The sequence below is a fragment of the Convolutriloba macropyga genome, chromosome 15, assembly GCF_964194025.1.
Source record: "Convolutriloba macropyga chromosome 15, txConMacr16.3, whole genome shotgun sequence".
Taxonomy (NCBI): domain Eukaryota; kingdom Metazoa; phylum Xenacoelomorpha; order Acoela; family Convolutidae; genus Convolutriloba; species Convolutriloba macropyga.
The window spans coordinates 40,418,487-40,440,493 of NC_134482.1; the positions used below are offsets into that span (position 1 = coordinate 40,418,487).

The window sequence follows — 22,007 nt, forward strand, 5'->3', positions numbered from 1 at the left end:
TGTTGACCTCGGTAATAGAATGAAACCAATATCTGTTTTTTTAATAACTCGTGTTCAAGATTTCTAATCAGCGATTTTAATAAATTGTTATTTTGAATTTTGGCTGTTTCAATGTGTAACTATTATTGAGAGAGTTTTTTTCATGAAATTATTTGCAAATTAGGTTTTCTATTTGCAAAAAAGTTTGTTGAGAGGGAGAGGGGGGTTATGGTCGCAAACCGTTCAAAACTTCTCAACGACTTTGTAATAAATGCTTTTTTCATTCCTTAAAAAGAGAAAACTTAGGTAGTATTTTCAAAGATTTTGATATCTTCCAAGAATAGTTTTCAAATTGTTTTGAGGTTTTTCCACAACGCATTGACAATGGTCTTTGCTGATGCACTAGCATTTTTTGTCGTAAAAACAAGCTTTGTTGGAACAGTGCCAATGCGAGAACAAAAATAACAATTTATTCTCAATGCCGTAAATGCAATTTTTTGTGAGCCGTATCACAATATGTGTTACTTGTTGGCAAAAATACCGCAAATGGTCATAAAAATACCCTAATGGGTTTTTGCTTTTCAAAATTTTGATGTTTTTGCAAATATAGGAACACTTTTACGAAACCTTCCGTGTGTCTTGATATTAAATTCAATATTTTTAAACTAATGATTTATTGAAGATAAAATTTTATGTTGTTTTTCAAAAAAACATTACTTTCACTGGCTTTCGAAAACTCTAACAATTAACAGTTTATTACTATTTAGTCATTACATCAAAAATGCGATCGCAGGCGTGAATTTCTGTTGACATCGGTGACGAAATAGAATGAAACTAATATCTGTTTTTAAAATAATTTATGCTCAAGTTTTCTAATCAGCAATCTTAATAAATTGCTATTTTGAATTTTGGCTTTTTCAATCCTCAACTATTATTGAGAGAGTTTTTTCCATGAAACTATTTGCAAATTAGGTTTTTCTTTTTGCAAAATATTTCGTTGATAGGGGGAGGGGGTTATGGTCGCAAAATGTTCAAAGTTCTCAATAACTTTGCAACAATTGCATTTTTTCTTCTTTAAAAACGGAAAATTTATGTAGTATCTTTCAAGATTTTGAAATCTTACAACAATAGTTTTTAAATTGTTTTGCGGTTCTTCCACAACGCACTTACAATAGTCTTTGCTGATGCACTAGCGTTTTTTGTCGTAAAAAGAAGCTTTGTTGAGACAGTGCCAATGCGAGACATAATTTAAGATTTACTCTCAATGCTGTACATGCCGAGAAAAATTTAGTGCGATTTTTTTTCATCGGATTAGCAGTTGAGAAAATATTCACTGCTAAGAACCTCAAATCTAACAAATGTTCGCCAATGAATCAACCGCTAATCTTGAAAAATCTCTCTCTGTAATTTTGTAGAATAAATGATTTCTCAAATAGTTTACTAGTGAGCTAAAATGTAAATTGTAATTTGAAAATGAAGTCAAATTCAAAACAAAAGCTTAGCAATTTTGTTTACAGCTGTTCGAAGTCCAGACTGATGATGAAAAACAAGCAGCCTTGTGGCTTGTTCGGGTAATGAAAAAAAAACAAAAAATAATGAAACGTGGTTTTGAAAGACTCATCAGGTTGTATAGAAATAGGGAATTGCAACGTATATGATGAACATTGAATAAGCGAAACATTTGGTTCGTAAAAGATTTTTCGGTGATTAGTGATAGGAATTTTTTTTTGCGTGCATTTAAAGAGCGTGCATTTATTGACGGCCAAAGCGCTGAATTTTTATAAAACTAAAAAATATTTACCTCAATCAATTCCAACTGGAATTCCACCTTGGCCTTTTCGTCCCATTTGTCGACAGCAAGATCAAATTCAATGGGTGGTTGTTCATATGTACGAGTACCAGGAGGACACCACCAACCAGGAACATTAACTGTTTCGCACCAATTTTTGGGCTCATGTAGCTCGTCGCCGCTGAAACGAAAACCAAGTAATTGCGTTGGTCTTATGTTCCCATTGAATCGAAACTTGGAACAGCATGATAAGACATGCAAAGTCCCGATTCATCTTGCAATCGTTGAAACATTTTGAGCAGATCATGATAGGCAAAAACTTCTAACAGAACCTTGGTAAAATTTCGTGACCTAATTTGTTTTGGACTCTCAAGTGTTTTATTTACCCCCCTTACAAGTGATGTGTTCTTATATAGGACATGACATCACTATATAAATCTTTAGCACTTAAAAATTGGTACATTTTTGGGACAACCTGCTAAGAAAAAGCTAAGGCAGAACATTACAACCAATTTTGAGCCAATAAAACATCCGAGAGGAAAATTTGATGGGATATTTTTCACTTGTGCACCGTCCAATTCAATTTCTGCTTAATCCCCCACATATTTGGATTTGAAAACAGCTTTTTGAGTTATTAAAGCAATTAGGGCTAACTAAGGAGGCAATAATTAAACTACTGATTGTGTCCATTTGGTTGGTAACTGTTTTCATATTTGTTAATACAATCGTTTGTTGGTTTTAATATTATGTAAACATTCTCCCTAGCTGGAGGTCATGGTTGCTTCCGTCTGATCCTTATAAAATCAGTAGAAATAAATTTAAAACCATTGTGCTTGACTGTGTATTGGAATTGTCTGTCTCTTGTAAATTGATCTTTTCGCTAATTAATTTTTCGTTAATTTGTTTGTTTCCTTTTTTCAGATTCCTATTGGTAAGTTTTTTGAATTTTTCGCGAAGAAAATCTTTACTTATAGATCACTCCATTGCTGACAAATATTTTTCGGAAACGAACAGGACAGTTGGAGATTTTTTCTCATCTTATGTTTTTCGAATAATATGCAAGGCTTTTTTAAAAATTTGACTGCCTTCTTTATATTGCCTCGTTCACACAAAAATTTTCAGTGATGAAAACTTCTTGATGAAATTTCAGCTTTCAAACATTTTTGGCAAATCTTAACACCCACATTCCATTTGTATCTTTATTCTCTGAAGTGACGAAGCTGGCAAAAATTTGATAAAAATTGCACGGAAGACAGGCAGTTAAATTTTTTTTGCGCTTTACGGTATTAGATGTAGTTCTCAGCAGATTGATCAAATAGCAGTCGCCCGTTATGTCAACGTTTTATTTTACTCTTAATGAAATTTCAGTAGATTCTCACTCATTCAGCGCAATCATTGAAAACTGACCTTTGGTATTCTTATATTTTAATTAGTTTAAAACTCACTGATGTGAAAATGATCTTTTGGCAAAATGACCTTGGTTTTCTCTATGATCCGTGTTACCAGATTTTGTTCAAAAAACAATAGTTTTTATTGGAAAATGCTGACCAATTTTGATCTGTTTTGGAATAAGATATAATATATGTGCCATTTGTCAAATTCAATATTTACTGCTTTTTTATTTACTTCCCCCCAGAAAACTGCGATACAATTTATAAAGACCAGGGGATTGAGGACGGTACATTGTTAATTATCAACCATCCTGATTAAACTATTCTTTTTTGTAAAGCATTTGTTTCATTTTGATAGAATTCTTTGTAGCATTGTTTTTGACCCAAAGCCAAATCCGTACAATGTAACGTTTTCAAAAGAGAACTGCGAGGAATAGAGTTTGTTCTACTAGTTTAGTCTTTGGTTCTTTTTATGAGATGACGTTGTCATTTGGAACTTCGTTTTTCAGAAAACTTGATTAATTTTTTATGACTACGTTTTTACAAGCTCTCACTTTTGTTAGAGTAGACACTTTTCATTTGTTCAGAAAGAGTTGGTGCCACTGCGGTTGAGCTATAGTTTTCTGACTCAAGCAGTTCAGTTTTATGGTCTTTGGAATTCCACGTACCTTTTGATGACATATGGAAAAACACTTGCGACAATGTTTTGTTCTGTGGTAGTTGGTCAATTACAATCGATAACTTTTTCTCTTGTTAAAAATATAAATCACAGATGGTTATGCTGATATTCGGCATTTTAACATTTTCTCATAACTCCTTTTACAATCCCAAACCCGGTAAGACAAAAGTTTCTAATGTGTTAGTGGCTTGTTTTTATGTTTAAAAAAACACCATTGTTCTGAATCGTGTAAATGCCGTTAATTTTGTATCCTTTTCGTGTTTTGCATTTATGATTTTCATTTTTTGCTTCGAGTGAAGAGCTCTGTCGCATATTTTTTGAGTATAAGGAATAATTCTGTTTTTCAAAACTCAATTAGTGGTGTTTCTAAAAATTTCGTATCTGCATTAACCGAAAAAACTGATCTTTTCCTTCCAATATTAAAAAATCGATGTTTTCTATACATTGTATTTAGTAAAATTGAAGACAACCATTTTTTTACTTGGGGCAGCTGTTGGCTCTCCAGCTTTTATAGGAGCTAGGTTGTTTAACACTCTATTAACAAAAATCTGAAAGAAATGAGAAAATTGAGTTAGCATCTTTTATGTTGAAATTTTTGTGTTCAACCTATTGATGAAGTCTTTCAATTAATTCACTTACTTTGGATCCCATGACAACATGGAAGCAGCTGTAGAAGCTTTCTCCCACCATGAAGGTAACGTTGATGACAACCACCATACCCTAAAGTTGCAAACAAAAAACATTTCATTCCTTAATGACTATGAAAATGGTTCCGGCAGCACTACATTATTATGAAAAAAGCCGTGCATTGCTGCCTAATTCCCGTAGCACGTGTCAATTGATATACATGGTTTTGACCAGATGAGTACCTGATAGAAACCATTGCTGAAAAAATCTCATTAAATTTTAAGATATTGCCACATACACTGTTATTAAACTTTCCAATCTCTTGTCTAATTTTTCATACCTGAAAAAAGTTACCTAGCAGGATTGCCTCACAAAGTGTGATCAAGCATTTTGCAAATCATTCAAATTAAACTGGAGAGTTTGTGCTCAAAATCACTATTTTGGTTTCCTGCATTTTTCATGGTAAAAGAAGTGTTAAATTAGCTCTCATCAAAAATTTTGATTTGTTCATTGTTCATCAAATGCATATGGCCCAGTGAAACAAGAAAAAACAAAATACACTTAACACAAGATCTCAAGGATCGAGACTCGAACAATTGGGTGAAGAAATCGTGGGATAATCCGATTTGTTACCAAAAATGAATGAAAACGTGCTGAAATTTTTTCCGGAGAATTTCTCTTTTTTATCCCAAAATTTTCAATAATAGTTTCTATATGCATGACTAAATTTTTTTTGAACATTTACATTTAGAGAATAGCTTTTTAAAATTTGAAGCACTTGCTTCCATATTACTAGTGGACTTAAATTCGAAAACTTTGTGCTTGTCTATCTTTTGGAATGCGCTCTTGTATTTTGATCATTTCGCTAATAAGTTTAAGTTTTCCTTTTTGTGTTTCTTCTTTCCAGATTTCTATTGGTAAGCTGTTTTGCTTTTTGAATAAGTTACGGATTGGTCACTCCATTGCTGACTCATATTTTTTGTAAAAAAACTTCACATTTGGGGAATTTCCACTCATCTCACGTTTCCAAATATTTTTAGTTGGCTGCATTAGAGCAGCAAAAAATGAGCTCAGAGATTTTTAATGAAAATTTTCGCAGGTATAATTTTGTCTTTCAGCAAAACATCCCTAGTAATGGCAAACTTTTGAACGCTTATAGAAAATAAATACCGCATTTTCTCTATCTTTTTTATCTGAAATGAAAAGCGGGCAAAGACTATAGATTAAATTTACTACAAATGGTATGCGATTTCACAAGCACAAGAATCTTGTTTTTACCGATATTACATGTCTTAATAGGTAGGTGGATTGTTTACTGTCATTCAATGCAATTTATTGTCTTTCATTCAACTCAATTAACATAATGTGACCTCTTTTTATAAAAATTTTTTTAAATTAAATGTAAACTCATTGATATGAAACTGATCTTTTCGCATAAAAATAGCCTTGGTTTTATCAATGCTTATTTTTTCCGCTTAAAAAAATTTCGGTTTTCTCGAAAAATTTTGTTAAATTTTTTATTCAGGTTTTTATCTGTCTTGGAATGAATTCAAATATGTGCCATGTTCTAACTTTAGAAATTCTTGCTTTTCCCCAAAAAAATCAGGGACTGAAGACTGTTTCTTGAAACCGACCGTAGTAAATTTTCACTCAATTTGGATAAATAGTTCCGCTTTTAAGGCATGGGTTCATATTGAATAGAAACCATTCCATTATATATTTAGATCCAACACCCAATCCATATACTTTTAAATGTTTTCGAGAAAACTTATTTAAGAAATTGTGTTCAAGGTTTGCACTCAATCTAAGAAAAGTAAGAACAGTTCATTTTGTTCCTTGAAATGATTTTGTCAATTGATTTTGTTTGTGAAATAAAGATGTCATTTGAAAGATGTCTGGAAAGAAAAATTGTTCATATTGTGTTAGCGGCTTGCTTTCACCTTACATAAAAACATCATTGTTCGGATTTTCGGAAATAAGTTACTTTTTACTTCTTGTTTTTGTTTTGCATTTAAATTTCTTTTGTTTTGATTTGAATCAATTAGTGGTATTTATTCATTTTTTTTGTATGTGTTATAAGCAGAAAAAAGTGCCCTAAAGTTCGCCCCGTAAAATTAATGTTTTTCGTAAATAAAATTGGTAAATTTATAGATATTCATTTTTTTCTGTGGACTACATGTTGGTTTTCTAACATTTATAGGAGATATTTTGTTCAATATATTTTCCAAACCTTCTGAAAATAATGAAGCACTGAATTTGCAGTTTTTGGCAATACATTTATGCAACTTTTTATTTGCTTCACTTACTTTGGATCAAGTGCCCAAGTAGAAGAAGATGTAGAAGATTTCTCCCACCATGGTGAAAGTGACGTTGATGACAACCACCAACCCCTAAATATACAAAGGAAATAATTCAATAAATAATAATTTTGAGCCGCATTATTTCATCGTAAGATATATGCCGCATAAACTGCTGCCAAAAATTTTGTTCTGTTGTCAATTGTTCCATATTTGAAACTATTCTACCTATTTATTAGAGGCCCTTGTTTGTTAATCTGAGTTTACTTGTAAAAAACTGAATAACCTTGTTCACCGTGAAACTTCTGATCATTATGATGAATAATGTTCATCAAATGCAATTGGCACAGTGGAAAATGAAGTAAAGAGCTAAATGAAAGATATCAAGGATCGAAACTCGAACAAGTTCTTGAAAATTGTTGAAATCTGAATTGTCACCAAAATGAACTAAATTGTGCTCATATAAAGCTGACAATTTCTTTACGAGGTCTTCTCTTTTTCTAACACAAAAATTTTTATTAGTAATTTTTATTGCTAGTTTTTATGCAAACATGACATAATTTTGATATTTGTTTACATTTAAATAATTGCCTTATGATCATATGAAAAGTTTGTTTCTATACTACTAGTAGAATTAGGTTCTAACACCTTGTACTTGTCTATCTAACAAACATTAGTTTTTGCTTTTTGATCATTTGGTTGGTTATTTCTACCTGAAATTGGTTCGTATTTCTACATTACGGATTTCCATCTGTAAATTATTCCAATTTTTTGAGAAATTTTTCTCTACTGACCAGTCACACCATTGTTGACACAATTATTTTTAGAAAAAAATTGATAGTTGGGGAACTGCCTCCCACCCCATGTTTTCCGAAGATTTCTTGGCTACATGTTGAACATTTGTCAGCTTTTTAATACTGCTTAGTTAAAACAAAACTAATAGTAGAGAAGTTTTAATAAAAAGTTCAGCAAGTAAATTTTTTTTTATTTCTTAGAAAATCCAGTTTACTATCTGACTGTTTTACGCATAGGGGAATCTGAAAAACCTGTTTTTTCTGTCCTATTCTGAGGTGATGAAAATTGCAAATTGGGAGAAATTTGAAATGAAAATGAAGTGCTACTGGAAAAAGGGTTTAAAAAATTCTTGTTCTTAGCAAAATTTGATTTCTGACTAAGTCGATTGACCCACGCAGTCGCAGTTTTTCTCAAGATTTTGATTAACTCTTCAATAAAATTTAAACTATTATCCTTCATTCAGCTCACATAACGACAACTGACCTTTGATTTTATCATATTTACATTAAACTGAAACTCATATATGTGGAATTGATCTTCATGCAAAAATAACCTAGGTTTTATCTAAATTCAGTGAGTGTCATTGTACTCTATACAATATTTAACGGTTTATTTGAAAAAAAAGTGTTTTTTATAACAATGTTTTAGAGCTATAATATATGTTCGATCTGTGAATTTTAAAACTTCTTTAGTTTTCACTTTTCTGAGAAATTGTTAGTGCAAAATATAAAAATCAGGGGGCTTTAGGACTACACATCTCTCCTGCACATTAGGAATTAATTGTTCTAGGTTCTATTGCATCGCAAAAATGCTAAACCGCAAGCTAAGAACATGCTTTGCGACTTGAAAAATCACGTAAGATCATGCAAAGATCTTCCAAGATCTTAGAAATCATGTTGTGGTCATCCGAATATACTTTTTTTTTCTTTAAGCAGCTTTGCTTCAAAACTACTTCACAAATGATTTTTATGGGTTTTTGGCTCCCTCCGAGTGATACAACGTAAACGAGGAAGATTTATTCTTAGAAAATTACGCAAAGTTTTGTCAAGATCTTGGCAACCATGATGTGGTTCTTGGGAAATCCAATATCGTGAGTAGACTTGGAAAAGATGATGTGGGAATCCAAGATCTGTCGTTAACTTGGCGTGGAAGTTGTGTGTCTGTGCGCCGGGCTGTTTAAGAGACTGTTCAATGTTAATTATAACACAATTTGAATAAAAAATCCTTGATTTCCAAGGCATTGTTTTCTACAAAATCATTCCGGTTTAGTTTTAGATACAACACCAAGTTCGCACTTTGCAATGTTTTGGAGAAAAAATGTTTGTGAAACTGAGTTGAAGGTTTGCCTTAAATCTATAAAGAAATATAGTAACAGTTCATTTTTTTTCTTCCAATTTTGTTTCTTTAATTCTGTTTATGAAAGGATGCTGTCAGTTAAACCTTTCAATGTTACAAAAAATGAAATGATAATAAGCTAAATTATTCAAACAAACTTTTCGTTTGATTAACTTTGTTTTACTATATGCTTCTTTGTGGCAGTAGAAGCTTTTCAAATATGCAGAAAGGATTGATGCCACTGAATTGATCTAAAGTGTTCTGATTCAATCGCATTTTTTGTAAACTGCTGTTCCATCTGCGTCTGTTTGATATTAATCCGTTCAATGCCAACTGAATATGTTCAGTTATTAACGTTGATAGGTTATTAATGTTGAAAGATCCATAAACGAAATTCTGTATTTCTACTTTTTCTCTCACTCTTTTTTGATAACATAATCCGGAAAAACAATTGTTTATATTATGTTATCGGGCATTGTTCATCTTCTGTAATAACATTTATGTTCCGAATTTGGGAAATGCCATTTTTTCACTTTTTGTTTGTTTTTTTTTTTGCATTTGAAATTTTCCGTTTTCGCCTTGAGTGAGTTAGTGGTCTTTGTGGATAAATCGTTCGTGTTATAAGCAGAAACATCAGCTAGTAAACGTTGATATAATTTTAGACATCTACTTCTCTTGGTTCGGGCTAGTTTTGGCTCTCCAATTTTTTAGGAGCTACTTTATTCAAAACACTATTGAAAAAATCTGTAAATGAATTGGCGGCTTTTTTGCTATAACTTTTGTCTACAATCTATTGATGAGATTCCTTCATTTAATTTACTTACTTTGGATCCCGTTCCCATGTCGAAGAAGAGTTAGGTGACTTCTCCCAACGTGGTGAAATTGACGTCAATGGAAACCACCACCCCCTAAAGATACAAAGGAATCATTTCAATCCATAAATTTTTTTCCATCTGTTTTTTATATTGTTCCTGATTTGCATTGCTTCTTGTCACCCGTAGTTTTTGAGATTTAATAACCATAATTTCGAGCAGACATTAGGTTTTAGGTCGATTGTTGATAATCTCGTTACACTGTAAGATAATCCCACATAAACTATTAACAAACTTTTCATGTTTTGAAAATATTTGAAAATGTTTCACCTCGTAGGAATTACACACAGAATGTATGCATGTTTTTCATAAATCTTTCATTATCAAAATGGAGCTTTTCAGGTCTATATCATCTTTCTGGTTTCCCATCTTTGACGATAAAAGAAGTGTTGAATTAGATCTGAGGAAATAGCGCGAAGTGTCAAATCAACGCGGAAAAGGTTTTTTGCAAGAGCTTAGTTTAAAAGAGTCTCTAAGTTGAAAACTATAAAACTGTTTGAAGTGCAAAACTAGTGCTACATATGACACAGTAGAAAGATGAATGACCGAACGCCAAATTCGTCACTTTCTTTTATCAACAATGCGCTTGTTTAAGAACTTAGCGACAAATGAGAAAGACTATTTTCGATTAACAGTTTTCATAACTGTTCCTTTGTTGCCGCATTCCCCCTTGTTAGAATCTTTTTGCGTGTTCGAAGATAAGTTTGTTGAATTGATGAGTCAAGATACTATATAGTTCAATTCGTTTGACAGGGCCCCTAGTTCGTAATATCGAGTTAAAATCTGGACTACAATGCTCATGGTGAAAATCCTATTAATCTTGATGAACAAGGTTCAACAAATCTACATAACGCAGTGCAAAAAAATTTAGCTGAGCAGTTGATTTGAAGGGTTGAGAGTAGATCAGTCTATTGTAGAGCAGTACTATTGGCACGCAATGTGTATACAAGCTTTTAATCAATCAATCAACATCGATAGGAGTTTTTCGGACAGAATTTTGTTTCCAAAATTTTTTTGATTATAAAAGAGCTGTTCATTTAGTTCTGATCGAATATTTTAATAAAAATTTTTTGAAAGTGTTGATTTCAATAGAGGCACTAAGCTGAAAACTATGTTACCACATGAAGTGAAGTATTTTAGGTATATATGGCGCAGTGGAAATTTAAACGGCTGAACGCTACATTCCAGCGTCAGGTTCTTTTTCAAGAGATATTTTCAATTAACAATTTATATAACTGTTCATTTGTCGCCATAGTTTTCCTCGCAAATATCTGTTTTGCGAGTTCTAAGATACTTTTCTTGAATAGAAATGAATTGAAGAGGCAAGATGAATTTAACAGTTCTTTTTTGGCAGCGGCCCTAGTTTATAATACAGATTTAAAAACTGGACAGCAAAGCTCATTGTGAAAATCATACTCAGGAAAATGTTCATCAAAATTATTTGGCGAAGTGGAAAAGAGAAAACTAAATACAAGATATTAAGTGAGAGTCCAGCAGGTTGCAGAGAAAATCCTGAGAATATCCGAATCGCCACTGAAACTGAACTAAAATTAGCTGATATAAAAACACTTTCCAGGATAGCTTCTGTTTTTCAATCCACAAAATATCAAATCAAATTTCTATAACCATGACAAAAAGTTAAGTTGAAATTTTTTAATTTGAAGAATCACTTTAAAAACAAGAAAAGTTTGTTCTTTTTATACTATAAGATGAATTAAGATCTAAACTCTTGTGTTTGTCTCTCTAATGCAACCCGCTCTTTTGATTTGATCATTTCGTGGTTTATGTTTTCTTTGAAGTATTGTGGTTTAAATTATTATGGATTTAAATTATCATGGTTAAAATCGTTATGGATTTTTCATTTTCGATTGACCACTCCATTGTTGACACATATTTTTTGAAAAAAAAAACAAGACAGTAGCGGACGTTTCTCATCTCACGTTTTCTCAAATTTGAATTATTAATTTTTCAAATGCTTTGCTGCTTCCTTTATAGGGCTTCACTAAAACAAAAAAACTTTAGTAGAGAATTATTCTCGTTGAAAATTGCAGCAAGTTAAATTTTATCATTTTATAGAAAATCCCGTTCGCTGTCAAGCTTTATTACGCGTATGACAAACACTAATGCACATTTTCTATAATTGCTTTTATCTTTCAGGTGATAAAAAACAAAACATTGGAAAAAAATTGGACTGAAATTGAAATGCGACTGGACATGCCTTACAAAGAAATTCTTACTAAGGTGATGGATCTAAAGCAGTTAACATTTCTTCATTTTGATCATTATGAGCATTTTTAAACATAATTTATGAACATCTTAGTATTTTGATCGAGTCTTCATGAAGTTTCAGTTCATTGTCATTCATTCAGCCAAGATCACGACAACTGACTTTTGGTTTTGTTACACTTACACAATATAAGTCAACTTTCTGGTTTTCCAATTTTTCGTTTATAAAAGAAATAATCAACTAGACCTGCAGAAATAGTGCGAAGTGTCAAATGAACGCTGAAGTTTTAACTTGCAAGGGTTGAAATTAAAAGAGTCTCTCAGCTGAACTCTATATAAATGATCGAAATGCCAGAGTTCGGGGTTTTCATTACACTTTAAAAAAGATGAACGGCCGAAAGCCACCTTCCAGCGTACCTTTCTTTTATCATTAAAGCGCTTAGTGAAAATTCAATTTGTTGTCATTCATTCTGTCAAGATAGCAACAACTGACCTTTGGTTTTCTTATACTTCCATTCTAATGATGCGCTAAATCAAATTTTTGATGTAGTTCTTTCATTGAATTCACTTACTTTGGATCCCATGTAGAAGAGGTAGGAACCTTGTCCCACCATGGATAAACTGACGTTGATGGCAACCACCATCCTCTAGAAATACAAAGGAAACATTGCAATCCATAAAAATTGTGAACATTGTTCCTGATTTGCTTTTTTCTTGCAGACCGTAGTTTTTGAGATTTTGTAACCTTGGGTTCAAGAAGACAACTACAAGATAGTGACTGAAGTGATTTCTGGGAATTTAATTACAATTTGAGATACTGCCACATTAAATATTGCCAAACTTTTCATTCTGTTGTCACTTTTTTGTATTTGAAAATTTTTTAACCTCGTAAGATATGCAGATAAAGTGTATACACGCTTTTCATAAATCTTTCAACAACAAATTGGAGCTTTTCAGCTATAGATCATCTCTCTGGTCTCCCGCTTTTTTAAGATAAAAAATGATCAACTTGATCTGCAGAAATAGTGCAAAGTGTCAGACCAACGCAGAAAAGGTTTTTTGGCAAGGGTTGAAATTAAAAGAGTCTCTCAGTTGAAAACTAAAATAATAATCGAAGTGCGAGAAGTCGGGGTTTATATTACACAGTAAAAACATGAAAGGCCGAAAGCCACAATCCAGCGTACTTTTTCATTCATCAACAATGTGCTTCGTGAAATTTCAGTTTATTGTCATTCATTCAGCCAAGATAACGACAACTGACCTTTGCTTTTCTTATACTTCCAAAATTTTGATGCACTAAATCAACCTTTTGATGTAGTTGTTTCATTTAATTCATTTACTTTGGATCCCATGTAGAAGAAGTAGGAACCTTGTCCCACCATGGTGAAACTGACGTTGATGGCAACCACCATCCCCTAGAAATACAAAGGAAACATTTCAATCCATAAACAGTGTGAACATTGTTCCTGGTTTGCCTTACTTCTTGTCAACCATAGTTTTTGAGATTTCATAACCTTGGGTTCAAGCAGACAACTACCAGATAGTGACTGAAGTGATTTCTTGGAAATCGCATTACAATGTAAGACATTGACACATTAAATCTTACCAAAGTATTCACTCTGATGTCACCTTTTTCATATTTAAAAAATATTTACCTCAAAGGATTTGAACACAAAGTGTATACACACTTTTCAAAAATCCTTCAACATCAGTTCTAGATCTTTTCAGTTCTAGATCGTCTTTCTGGTTTCTCTTTTTTATGATAAAAAAATTGTTCAATTAAATCAGCGGAAATAGCGCAAACTGTAAAATCTACGAAGTAAATTTCAAAAAAAATCTCTCAGTTGAAACCTAAGTAACTAATTAAATTGCCACAAATTGAGGTATTTTTGACACAGTAGGGCGATGAACAAATCAAAGCCACATTCCTGCTTACTTTTTAAAATCAGCGTTGCGCTTTTGAAGAACTTGGTGACATATGAGAAATACAATTTTCGACAACAGTTTTTATAAATCGTTCCTTTGTCACCACCTTCCTCTTCTAAGAATCGTTTTACGTTTTCAAAGATAAGTTTGTTGAAAAGAAGAGGCAAGAATCTTTACAGTTCAAACCTTTTGACAGGGCCCTTTAGTTCGTAATATTGAGTTAAAAACTGGACAACAATGCTCATCGTCAAAATCTTGTTGATCTTGAGGAACAGGGTGCTGCAAATTTACTTGCTAAAAGAGAAATTTAATTGATAAGCACCAGATTTGAAATTTCCAGAGTAAATTAAGTTAATAAATATCCTGAGAAAATCCGTATTGTCATCGAAAATGAACTAAAAGTCTGCTGATGCGAAGCTAAAAATTTTCCAGGAGAGTTTTTTTTCAATACATAACACCTGAATTCAAATTTTGGTATCCAAGGCAAAAAATTGGTTTAACTTTCTATTTGAAAGATCGTTTTAGGAACAAGATTTTTTGTTCCTTGTAATATGAGTTGAAGTAGGTTCTGGTGCTTTTTTGTTTCTTCTATTTAGATTTCTATTGTTGAAGGTGTTCCAATATTTTGAGTAATTATTCATCACTAATTGATCCATCTGTGATACCTGATGTATCTTTTTTCATTAATTTGCTTGATGCAGTATATCTTATATGGTGCCCTAAATTAAGTTCATTTATTTGCCTTTCATATTTTGTTCAGTTCGCGTCTTGTGATCCGTTGTTAACTTTCTGCTTGGTTTCCTGCCCCGTGATCAGACATGTCTGATCACGCATTCACGTTGCGTTGTTTACAAGTGCTTCATATTTCCTTAATCTTCATTCTCTTTAACTTTGCAATTCAAAATCAGTTCATCAATTTCTCTTCTTGAATTCCGCTCCGCGAGTAAGTGCGAACAAATTGAATCAAGATTTCGCACCGCGCATCACTAAGTAATAATTTCTACGCACACTTGCACCACGAATCACTACTCTAATAAAGTAGAGTACGACATGGCGTAGTCAGCAACCAAACGAACACCCTTTGGAATTGACGCCTTTTGGGACAAACCTACACCCGATCCTCCTCTTCGCTGGGAGAAATGGAGAGTACAGTACAAATTGGCACTGCTGGCAAAAAAAATATCATTCTTGATACGCTACTCGGGCCTAAACCTGAGATGGTAGAACTTCCCCTCGAGCCTATTTACAAAGTGACAATAGTGGGTGCCTCCGCACAATCAGAGAGGGAGAGGAACGTACGCAACGCGCAACAAAAGATGAACTAGCAAAACAAATGCCAACGACTCATTGAAGTGGGTATCATGTGTGGAGATAAACCGTGGTCGTTGGCAGATCGCAAAACAGTTTCCCTACTCTACTTAAGCATTGGGATAGAAGACCGCCGCATTTTCAATTGTAAGAACCCGCACATCATTATCGACACTCTCACTACTGTTGACTTTTGGAAGATCGTGGAGGAAGCATTCATCCGTCCAGGTAACATAACTTTCGATCGTCATGTCTTCCTGATTAAAAAACAACTTCGGGGGAAACTCTAGAACACTTCTACGGTAAACTGAAGGAATTGGCTGAGAATTGCGACTTTGAGAATAAAGAAGAGACCCTGATACGAGATGTCTTCATCACTAATCTGATAGATCCTGAAACTCAAAAAGAGCTTCCAAAACAAACTGTTGAACCGCGGCAGGCTTTAGAGCTAGCAATGAATATGGTACTCGGGATGCGGAATCAACATCAGATACAGCAGCACAACATGATCGTTGTTCCTGCAAATGTTAATGCAGTTCAGTTCAACAATTATCCACGAAAACCGTATTGGCAGAATACAAATAATCCCTCCAAACAAAACAATCGTTCGACAATTTATTGTTCAAATTGCGGCGGTGTTTGGCTCCCAAATCATCGTGAAAAATGCATTGCGAAGGGGAAAACGTGTAATTATTGTGGGCTCTTAAACCACTTTGCAAAAGTCTGCCGCAAACAAAAGAACATGAATACAAAGCAACAGGATCCCAAGAAAAAGATGGTACATGTCGTAGAAGAAAAGCCACACCCAGAGGACTCTGTGAATTTTCTCCAACCAGCTAAACTCTACGAATCGGATTACAGTAGTGGAGAGGAAGATAATACAGTCGCGATGATCGAGACTGCCGTAGAGAAGGTTGAACCACTCAACATGCCTCTCAAGATTGGTAATATCAACACTACACTACTCGTGGATTCTGAGAGCGCGTGTAGTGTACTCAACTGCTCACTCGCGTCGCAGGTGGTACAAAGCAGCCCTCGTGCATTCTGGATCGATGAAACGGTGCCCCCACAATTGCGAACTTTCTCAAACGAACCCATACAAGTTGAAGGGAAGATTCAAGCCCCAATAACAAGCAAAGGCTGGGTATGTGATTCAGCCACCTTCACAGTTGTAGCCGACGGTTTAAAGTCCTTAATAGGTCGTGATTTGTTTGAACAACTTGGACTTGCAGTAACTCAATCCACATTTTTAAAAGGAAACCGTGTCAACAACATTGCATCTCCCGAATTTAAAGAACAGATAGCCAAATCTTTTCCTGGTTTGATATCACGTATTGGAAGATCAAAAAGTAATGTAGCAAAATCTAAATTTCACAAAGATTTTCAACCTAGACATCAAAAAGGTAGACGAATTCCTATTAATCTTCAAGACAAGGTCATTACTGAACTTACGAAATTGCTAGCCGAAAAACACATCGTAAAACTTGTCAGTTGCCCTGACAAACATTTCATATCACCCATTGTAGTTACGGTAAAGAAAGACCAAACGATAAAGCTTGCACTGGATTCAAAAGTATTAAACAAAGCCATTCACAAGAATAAATATCAGATGCCGATCATTGATACGTTAATTGAATCTATATCTCAACAAATAAGTGCACCCGCTCGCCGCAAAACACAACGTATTTTTCTACAATTGATTTAAAATACGCGTACAGTCAGTTAAATTTGGATGCTAATACAGCTAAGCACTGTAATTTCAATATCATCAGCGGCGATATGACTGGCACCTATAGATTTCAAACAGGATTTTATGGACTTACTGATATGCCAGCTGAATTCCAAAAAGCTATGGATTACACTCTGATTGGCTTACAAAATACTTATTGTTTTTTGGACGATATTCTGATAGTTAGTAAAGGATCTTTGAATGAACACAAAAGCTATGTCATAAAATGCCTCCAACGATTAGATGAAAAAATCTTAGGATAAACCTCCCCAAATGTCATTTTGGAAAATTAGAAATTGATTGGCGTGGATACCATATCTCACAATCGGGTATCTCGCCCCTCGAAAGTAAAACAGCTGCGATCTTAGCACTCGAGGCGCCAAAAACTCTAAAGAAGCTCCGTTCATTTTTGGGATCAGTTCATTATTTGGAAAATTTATTCCTAATCTCGCTCAGATAAGTCATCCTCTCCGACCACTACTGAAAAAGTCTTCCAAATTCCTCTGGACATTGGAACATGAGAACTGTTTTACAGAAAATAAGAATCGCATTGCGAACGCAACCGCAAATAGCCACTACAAGCCGCAACTCGAATTACGCGTAAAATGTGATGCGTCCCATTCCGGCCTCGGTGCAGCTCTTGAACAATTAACAGTAGATGGGTGGAAACCAATCGCATTTGCTTCCCGGTTTTTAAATTCTTGTGAAGAACGTTATAGTGTAAATGAACTTGATATTTTGGGTGTAGAGTGGTCAATTGAATATTTTAAAAATTATCTGTACGGAAAACACTTTAAAGTGATTACAGATCACCGTGCACTTCTCTCAATTATGAAAGAGAACAGATCTAATCAGTCATACAACAGTACATTGACCCGCTGGGTCGATCGCCTACTTCCTTTTCAATTTGATATCAAACACGTTCCCGGGGCAGAAATGGTTTGGTTGATTACATTTCTTGAAAGCCGTCTCAAAAAACTTAAAAAAGTTTCTGCATACGACGAGGAAATTATTGTTGCAAAACTAAAGTTAATTTCCAAATCCATTAACGCATTAGAGTTAAATATCACACATTCAACATCACATTTACATCATTTGTTAACAAACCACAACCTCGCATTGCAAAATACACATAAAATTGAGGCATATAGTCCCGCATTACAAATCACATCTAAAGTTGAGGCCAGTATTAAATCAATAAATTCAATTCGCACACACGCAACTCGCGTCAGCAATCATATCTTTAGCAATTCACTCGCACCACGAAAACAAGCCGCAAATTATTCAATCACAAATCCCGCCACTTAAATCACATTCCTCAAACATCTCTAAAAGTCATCAACAAAATCAAATCAGTGCTTTTTGCCTCTTGCTACCCTACAATACAGCCGCATCTTTCTAACTCTCAAAATTCAAATCTTAATTACTCATTGCCTGAATTAAAATTCGTCAATAAAATTACAAATAAAATGCCTTCTAAGAAGCGTATAACTCGCGTTCGATTTAATGATGCCTCCCGCGCAGCAGAACAGCAATCCACAAGTGGAAATGCAACTCGCCCCGCAAGTCAGCGATCAAAATCACTAAGCAACTCCCGGACGGCGAATCAACAAGTTGAATCTACAAGTAACCCTCGCGAAGCAAGTTCACCACTTGATGTAACACCTACCTCCCCAACCCCTTCATCAAATGCAAGCACTCCGCTAACCCCAAGTCCGCATGTTCCGACGTTCGATTACATAGTATCGAAAAATTTCAACAAGGCGTTAATCGCTTCTCTAACAAGCAAGGACGCAGTACTAAAGGAGGTCAGGGACTGTATTTTGACTAATATTGAGAGCCACCTAAAAGCTCTCAATCCTTATATCCATTCCTGTTGGAGGGATCTCCACGTGCGTTCCGGGTGCGTCTGCATTGACGAGAAAGTGGCAATCCCTAACGTATTACGCGAGGCGCTAACCGACGATATTCACGCTAGTCACCCAGGCACTTGGGGAATGATTTGTATGGCCACACATTGCTGGTGGCATACATGCACCGCGAACTTCGTCAAAGCCACCGAGTGCAAACCCTGCACGGCGATCGGTAAGAATCTTAAATCTGTTATTCCCGCTAAGCAATTCAGTCCACACATACCATGTGTACAGCCAAATCAAGAAATTCGAATTGATTTTGGAGGTCCAATTTTTGATGAAAAGGGTAATGAAGTTTACTTTCTGGCAGCAATTGATCGTTTTTCTAAATACCCTACTGCATATATCTACGATAAAGCTAACGGTCCAAACGTTTTGAAGTTTTTGGACATGTACATTGAAATTTATGGAATTCCAAGATCTATCCGTTTAGACCAAGCCAAATGTTTAGTCGGAAATCAAGTAAAGACATTTTGTAATATCGACATAATTGAAGCTCCTGTAAAAAACCATCGTGCTTTTGGTTGGTGGAAAGACTGACTCAAACAATTAAGAATCGACTTGCATGTATTAAAGAGGAGAAATTGCCTACACGCGCTTTTCATGTAAAACATGCATTAAAGTTAATAATACATCAACTGCGAATATGTAAACAAAGAACAACAAAGACCTCGCCTTTCGAAGCACACTTTGGAAGAAAACCTAATACACTGCTAAGCGTGATAGCAACCAGGCCTAATTTGTCAAATCTAACGTATAAAAATATTATAAATCATTTTTTAGACGAGGACATAGTGATGCCGGAAGAAATTCTCCCTGATGACAAGTGGGTGAATGGATATCGTAGTGGTGGAGATTGGCATTACCCGGGCATCGAATGAAGCGAAAGAGAGAGAAAAGGCGAGTACTGATGGAGAATCCCGTTTCCTAAAGAGCCATTCCCCTGAAGGAACGTGCGGTGGAGCTTAATCTCGCACGGAAAGTGCATGGCAAGAGACGCTCCAAAAACAACCTCGAGGGATTGTACGAAGTACTTACGCCGGGCTCGCACATCCTAAAGGTCAGCCCAACAACATCCACCATTAAAGAACCCGGAAAGCCGATTGTGACAGTGCGCAATAGCGATATTGCGAAATTCGGCACCAAGTTGGAGCGACAAACTCCCCTAAAAGCTTATGCAGACCGTAGAGGGCCTCATTCCGGTGAAAAGATCGTAGAATAACTTATCCACAGCCACATCAAGGAATTTACTCGTAAACAGAAAGGGGATAAGAAAATGAATCACAGGAAAAAAGAACTGGGCAGCGGGGTATCGTCGTCCAAATCGAATATTTCGAGCGCGATGCGGGGACGAATTCCGAAAGTTCCAAACTTTCTTGCCCTGCGAAATCAAGAACCGGCAACTATGACAAATTCGCATAGCGAATATCCCGCGTCGTCCTCATCTACTACACCGGTCCTGGCGGCACAACAGACACGCACATCAGATCGTAATAGGCGCAGTCCATCATATTATGGATTTGAAGGTTCTCCACCCAACTCTACCATTCTGCCTCCACCAAAACAACCCCGCCGAGCGGGAGATGTGGGAAGTGTTCAACCCCCACCCGATTCGATTGTAGAGTCGGTACAACAAATAGCCGAAAACCAGCCGGAAGAGCAAAATATCTCCCCTCTTATTGGTCACGTGTCACCATCCGCCCCACGTAATCCACCTTTTACTAGAGATAGCTACACCCACGCTTGTACAATCAATGACGGTACTCGAGGCGGAAGAACAACAATCTGATAACGATGAGTGGGATATCTAAACTGTACTTAAACTGCAAAACATTTCATAATTTATTAATAACCTATTTTTAGCTATGATAACCAGTAAATATATCGTTATTATTTATTTAACCGGGGACCTCGTATTAATTTGTAAATATTGTTATTATTTATACATTAAAAAATTGTATTTCACATTTTTCTTTCTCGATGCAAGGGGTATGTGATACCTGATGTATCTTTATTCATTAATTTGCTTGATGCTGTTTATCTTATATGGTGCCCTAAATTTAGTTCATTTATTTGCCTTTCATATTTTGTTCAGTTCGCGTCTTGTTATCTGTTGTTAACTTTCTGCTTGGTTTCCTGCCCCGTGATCAGACATGTCTGATCACGCATTCACGTTGTTTACAAGTGCTGCATATTTCCTTAATCTTCATTCTCTTTAACTTTGCAATTCAAAATCAGTTCATCAATTTCTCTTCTTGAATTCCGCTCGGCGAGTAAGTGCGAACAAATTGAATCAAGATTTCGCACCACGAATCACTAAGTAATAATTTCTACGCACACTCGCACCACGAATCACTACTCTAATAAAGTAGAGTACGACACCTTCCATTGTTGACACGTTGTTTTTTGGAAACAATAAAGCAGTTGGAGAATATTGCCTTTCATTATATTGCAATAAAACGAAAAATTTCAGTAAGGCATCTCTTTATTGAAAAAAAAATGAGCAGGTGAAATTTTTATCTTTTTATAGAAAACCTCTTTTTTCAAACTTTTTTGCATATGGCAAATCCTGATAAACTGTAATAGTTGTCTTTTTGTGATGAAGTGGTAGAATTGGAAAAAAGTTGAAACTGAAATGCGAGTGAACATGCGCTAATTTTTTTTCTTCTTTAGATTTCTTACTAATTCGATTGATATAATTGTGGTCGACTATTTTATTTACATTTTAATTTTCTATTAATTTTCAGTTCATTGTCGTTTATTCAGCTCAAACAACAACATCGAACCTCTGGTTTTATATATTTTCATTATTTTGAAACGCTCCCCTAGATTGAACTCGGTCCCTATTACACAGGAAAACATCGTTCATGCGAAGGAGGTGTGAATCACGCTGAGTTATAAGAGTTAACAAGACAAGTTTACACATAAGATAAACTTGAACACTGTGTAAATCTGGTCTCTCCCTAAATTCCACGGAGCGTTCAACTTCTCCGCAAACAAATTCGATTGAACACATTTTCATGTACTACCAACTTTAACTTAGAAAGCATTTTAAAGAAAATTTAAAGCGGAAGTATTGTTGCTTACAAAACGAGAGCACCTCTGTATGATACTAGGAACATTATTTAGGGGCGTACGTCA

The 22,007-nt window shown here is 34.9% G+C and overlaps 1 protein-coding gene across 1 annotated transcript in view; it reads right to left on the reverse strand.

Annotated features, from left to right (window-relative positions):
• The window catches only part of LOC142354190 (uncharacterized), a 51,030-nt gene that overhangs the window by 23,343 nt on the left and 5,680 nt on the right, over positions 1-22,007 (reverse strand). Inside the window, exons 2-7 of the mRNA XM_075406447.1 lie at positions 13,331-13,405; positions 12,563-12,637; positions 9,717-9,800; positions 6,772-6,855; positions 4,478-4,558; positions 1,781-1,949 (exon numbers count right to left, since the gene is read on the reverse strand). Coding sequence (XP_075262562.1) covers positions 1,781-1,949; positions 4,478-4,558; positions 6,772-6,855; positions 9,717-9,800; positions 12,563-12,637; positions 13,331-13,405 — 568 coding nt within the window. The remainder of the gene's footprint in view (positions 1-1,780; positions 1,950-4,477; positions 4,559-6,771; positions 6,856-9,716; positions 9,801-12,562; positions 12,638-13,330; positions 13,406-22,007) is intronic.